Here is a 6,000-nt window from a genome sequence, read left to right on the forward strand (position 1 = left end):
TTTTTGAGGGTAAAGAAATAATGTGTGCAACACTGCTGTGTGAGACTGCATGAATTTGGTTTTCCCTCTAGCCATTTTAAACATGGGAAGTTGAATGGGAGGATCAAGTCAGAGAATGACATTCCATGACACTGCAGAAAATGAGAAGAGTGGAAAGAGAAATAATCTGAAGGAGAGGTGTTTGGGGCTCTGACCTCATCTCCAATTTGTATTCTGTGGTCTTGGGAATTTTGTCCAGCACTCTATTTCCAACAGTGGCCTGGGAACAAGCCAACAGTGTTCCTCTGTGGCTTGCCTTCAGCATCTTGTATTCAGTGGAATGCTTAAGAAACACCAGCTACTCCTGTCTGCATGTAGAATGTTTCAGGTTCAGTCCCCACCATCTCCACTGAAAAGGATTTCAGCTGGCAGGGACTGAAAATAACTTCTGCCTGAGACTTTGGAGAAGCAGAGCCAGTTTGAATAGGTAGCAGTGAGCTAAATAGGCCAATGGTATAACTGGGTGAAACACAGTTTCATGTATGCCCATATGTTCTGTGGATAACCTTGATTGCTATTTCTGAATCTCCATCAAGGACTCTGTTAATAGAAATAAATGTTGTAGTAGTAGTGCTTTGCTAATCACATTTATTATTGATGTTGCCAATTATTAAGTAAACATTCAGCCCAATATTAAAACCAACAAAAAGCCCTCACTCTTATCTTTTTACTGTCTGTCAGTAAATGACCATTGCACACTAGAAGCATACTTTTAACTAACAAGTTAGTAGAATTATTATTCAAAAAGCAATGAAAATCTTGTTTAAAACATTTATGACTTAGGAAATTAATGGATTGTATAGAAGAGTTAATGATCAATTCACTACAAATGTGCAAACTGAAATTCTGCTGATTCACAGATTTAGATATCAGAAAGGACTACTAGTTATTGCTCTCTCAGTGATTTATCAATAAGCAACTTGCCTCTTGAAATGAACAGCCTGGGAAGAAATTTAGGAGCTAAAATTGAAAGAGAAAATTATGAAACATTTATTATTATGAAATAAGAAAATGAAATACAAAGCTGTTTTTTTTTAAAAAAAATGATCATACTTCAATAGCCAGATACACTACTGCTGCTCTTAAAACTTTAAGACCATTTATCAGATTTTAAAGGCTATTTAACTGTAATAAAATTTCAACCACACACAAGCCTAACACTCTAAAGAAAATGCAAGCATTTCCATGAACCTTATTTTTACATTAAAAGTAGACAAGCTGTAATCTTGAAAGTGACCAGAAAGCCTAGTGTACATGTGCCCTAGAAGTTTGCCTTTCCTGTTTCCTGTGCCAAATGCAGAGGAGCAACATGGGCGCCTATGAGGTAGGTAACAACAGCACAAACTGTGGGGCTTTGCAGTTGGTTGCCCCAGGAATCACAGTAAAGACAGGGTATAAGGGAAAGATATATTAATCTCATCAGTAATTGTTGGGAGAGCAAGAAGGAAGCAGTAGCTGCAATGGCTGTGGTGGGAGAAAGGATGGGTTGAGGAAATTGTAGGTAGGAGTGAGATAGGGAATCCTAGCAGCACAGATGTGGAGGAAATGCTGGTAAGAGAAGAAGGAGTGAAGGCTGTGTGGGAGATAGCTGATAAGTTAAGTACTGGCTATGTGTTTGGTGGCGTTTAGCCAAATGAAGGTTTTGTATGGAGCTTTTAGAAACTTTGGCTATCCCTTATTCTTGAGATACATAAAGTATCAGAATAAATAAATCATGCACAACTGCTATGCAGTATTTTCTTAGTCCAGGAAATATTGTATACAATTATGCTTTGTCACTTTTGAAATTGTAGTGTCCCATCAGAATATCTCAGTGATCAAGATGGAATATAGGGAGTCAAGCAGTCCTTAAGGTACTCTGAGCCCAAGTGTTTTAGGGCTTTGTGAATTAATATAAGTACCTTGAACCTGGCCCAGTAGCAAATTGGCAATTAGGTAATGATTCCTCAGTATGAGTACCAGAACTGCCTTGACCTAAACCCTGTAACACATTGAAGTCTCAGACCTGCTTCAATTAACAGAGCAGTGGCATAATTCATCATGTTATATTCTACTATTCTGATACTTTATTCACCAAAGAATATGGTACCTATATTTATACAAAATTAATTATGAAATAAGTACTTAGCAATTCAGTTACATTAATATTATTCCTACTGTGCTATAGGCTTGTACTTTGTTATTCCTTATACTAAACTGCCAGAACATCCCTATGAACTTTTAGTCATTTTGTTATATTTACTTCACAGAATGTGTATGATCTTCCCCTCCCCACCACAATTCAGAAGACTAAAATCTGCCTGTAATAAAATATGTAATACAAAGGGTTTCCTTTTGAATTTTTAGTCTAGCAGAAAGTTCCTCTTGATCTCTAACAACTGCCAAACACCTTCCACTTCCTTCAGCCTGTTGAACTTTAGGAGAAAGTGTGACTTAATCTAAAACTCTTCTAGATTAACAGACAGGGAAGAATGGAAAAGAGTAATTATACTGAACACAAGAGAGATGGCTGAGAAGGATTGGATATCTGTTAAACCATACTTTTCTCCAGGAAGTGATTCCCCCCACATCCCTTATTTCAAGTGTTGAAGCCATCATTAAAGCCCCTGGGTTAACTCTTTTTATGTTAAGAAGATGATAATGGGATTTATTGCTTCATCAATCATCATGGGTGTAGGATGTTTTATTCAAACAGAGTGCAAGGACTCTATTTCAGTATAACTGTTTCTGTTAATACCAACTGCTGTGCTAGAGCTGAACTCTGGTTACAGCTACATTTATTAACAAATTATATTTATTTACCAATAAATGCTTATTATAAAGCCCTGGGAAATATTGTCTGTTCTGTAATGGAAGAGGTTACTATGAGTCTGAAGCTCCCTTCATTGGCGGTGACCTGGTTTGCATGTCACATTAAACCATAGTTAAAATAAACTATGGTTTAATATAAACAAGCAGTGTACTGGAGTATGCTACTGCAATCATGGGCACTTCACTCTTTCTCTGCTCCTGCTATGAAACAAAGCATGCTCTGGCTTGTTGTGCCATTCAAATCCAGGCATGGGGCTTGCTTTCCCAAACAAAATTCATCAGAAGTACTCTTCTGATCCAAGTGAGGAAAGTTTTGAAAAGAGCCCCCAAAATAAAATGTTTGCATGGGGATTGTGTGGGAATATTTTTAAATGTAGCTGGTCAGGCTGATTTTCTCTATTTTCTCTTTTGTTACTTTTTCACAATAAAAACCTTTAATACACCTAATTAATTTTTCTCAAAATGCTCTTTCTACAACATGTGCCATATATCAGTGTAAAATGATAGATAGTATAATGGATTTGGACATGAATCACCTAGGTTCATCAGGTGATCTTTGAATAACTGCTTTTTTATAATGTTTTGAGGATAAATTAGATGAAAACTTTGTTAATCTATATAAAGTGTTTCCAAAATGAAACAGTTCCCTACCTCAAATAAATGCCACTACAGGAGACAGATGGGAAAGTTTAGAATAAGTACAATTTTTATATCATTTATTTACATTAAACTAATAAAAATAGTTTGTTACCTGCAAGATTGTCGATTTCCTTCTCTTGCAGCAAGCTGACGGCATCATCATCCCCTTCTAGCATGAGCTCAGTTTCAGCATTCTGATTTACCACAGCTTGGCTTCGAAAGGTTTTCTTTGACTTTACTACATCTTCTTCAGTGCCTATAGAAATGTTACAAATATTGTAGAATTCTGTTTGGGCTTTGGACCAGTTTCTGCAATAAGTAAACGTTTTCCAATATGAAATAAATGGAATCTATCCCATGATACATGTTTCAATTTACAAAAATATACTTCAAAACAGCCTTTCCAGAACTTTTTATCCATGGGATTGTGTGCTTTTGGAGAACAAAGGCATGGCAGTAAACTTCAAAACAGAAGGCTGGGATCTAACCTGATTTTACTAGCCTTCCACTGCTGGCAGTTATCCTCTTAACAGCAATCCAACAGTGCACTTGTAGCAAAAAAGTGCTGTACTTGGACACAGAGGTGAATGTGGGAAATGTGCAGATCAACAATTTAGAGAAATCTTTCTGAAATCAATTTAGTTTTACAATATTGAACTTACATTTATCTGAAAGAAATATAAAACTGGGCTACTTTGGTTTGACAGAAGCTTGTTGGCTTGGCTGTTCTTTAAATTTATCACTCAGTTGAATATACCTCAGTTTGCCACAATAAACCAAGCATTTATCTAAATGAAAATGTAGGAGACCGAAAGTTGCCCTTCAATCACTGTATCCTTTATGAATTAGAGTTCCATTTATCAAAATTACAGAAAGAAGAGGTAATGTCTCAAAGGGCTATCTCATTACAAGGCTTACAAACACTGTCCTTACAAAGAAGTGGTTTAACACATAACAAATCAAACATTGATTGGGAATAGAATTTATTTGAGATCATCTATCTTCAGAGGACATGCCGTACTGAGTGCACTTCTTGGCCTCACTACCCATTCATCAGGAAATTAACAAGCAAGGTCCACAGACCACCAAATTTCCTTAGATTCTGAAATATGAAATATGTTAAAAACAGATCTGTCACAGATGTTCTAATTGCATATTCCTGGATGTGTTTTTAAAGGCTCTCAAAAGAAAAGATACAAGCATATCTGATTTCTCAATAAAAATGCACAATAGGTACCATTTTAAATATGCATTTGGCATCAAACTATAATTGGCATTGCAAGCTTTTCTAAAATAGAATAAGAATACCAGGACAAGCATCCAGGCAGTGTAATCCTAACAGGTGATGGGAAGGTGCAGGGTGGCGGATTCTCTCTGATGCCTTGTCAGCTGTAGCCAGCCAGGGCAGAAGAGGGGTGTGTATGTGTATGAGTGAGATAGAGAGAAAGATCCTTCCTTTTTTGCTGTGCCAGCTCCAGGTTGACTTAGCTGAGGGACTCAAGAACTGGCCTCCCCAGGGGATCTGTGAAGCTTTAGTCTTCCGCACTCTGCCCTGTCATGCCACAGTTTGGGTCTTTCCACCGCCTACCAGCAGTGACAGAATCAGCATCAGCAGTTTTCTGCCTGCTACGGTGCAGCTTGGGACCTCTGCCATGGCAGAGCCTCACCACCACCAGTGAAAAGGGGCCCATCATCATCCTAAATCCCCCAGCCATCACCATTGAGAGGTTAGGATTGCACCTGAAGTATGCTTATTTAATATTTTTCATCAAAGGTAAAAAGAAGGTAATTACAGAATTTCAGCTTTGACAAAGATAATCTCTGAATGACTGGATAGCCGGGAGAAAAGTGCTTTTGCATGCGTCCTTAGTTTCAAATGTTGCTATGAGGAATGGAGGTTCCTGTTTGAAGAACACAGGCATTAAGATTCCTTGCATCCAAACAACGACCAGGTACCCTATATGCACAGAATGCACAAACTGGGTTTTTTTTGTTAAATTTCCTGCAATCCTAAACCCACTTACCTGGGAATAAGCCCCAATGAATGCAATATAACTTACTCATGAATATACATGGCTAGGATTATTTTGTAAGTAATAAGCAAAAGAGGAGAAACACAGATACTGAATTTTTACTCAATGTTTGGTACACCTAAATGATTACAGAGTTTTCTTGTATTTTTCCGTTTGAAACCTGGATGCAAATTCACAAATAGCTTTCTCTGGTGTATTGACTAGGGAGTTTATGGGTTTAGTGCAAGGCATTCTTCAGAATAAAGTGGCTGTACACTGAAGAATGTTCTAAGACTAACACAAACCCAATATACTTTAAAGCATTAACTTTGAAAATAATTGTGATAAGTTACTATTTGTCAAAGTACCATCCTTTCAACACGTCTTGTTTTTTGTTTATAAGTGCATAATCTAAACGGTTGAAACATGAAATGTTTTTCTAAGGTACTGACATCTGATATAATAGAGGACTTGTGTTATCACTGCCCCACAATTAAAA

The 6,000-nt window shown here is 37.2% G+C and overlaps 1 protein-coding gene across 1 annotated transcript in view; it reads right to left on the reverse strand.

The window, feature by feature from the left end:
* LOC133386111 (neurobeachin-like) overlaps positions 1 to 5,186 on the reverse strand; it is a 28,589-nt gene extending 23,403 nt beyond the window's left edge. Inside the window, exons 1-3 of the mRNA XM_061629721.1 lie at positions 5,078 to 5,186; positions 3,602 to 3,745; positions 964 to 999 (exon numbers count right to left, since the gene is read on the reverse strand). Of these exons, the coding sequence (XP_061485705.1) occupies positions 964 to 999; positions 3,602 to 3,745; positions 5,078 to 5,186 (289 nt within the window). The remainder of the gene's footprint in view (positions 1 to 963; positions 1,000 to 3,601; positions 3,746 to 5,077) is intronic.
* Positions 5,187 to 6,000: the final 814 nt, after the last annotated feature.

The sequence above is a fragment of the Rhineura floridana genome, chromosome 5 (genome assembly GCF_030035675.1).
Source record: "Rhineura floridana isolate rRhiFlo1 chromosome 5, rRhiFlo1.hap2, whole genome shotgun sequence".
Taxonomy (NCBI): Eukaryota; Metazoa; Chordata; class Lepidosauria; order Squamata; family Rhineuridae; genus Rhineura; species Rhineura floridana.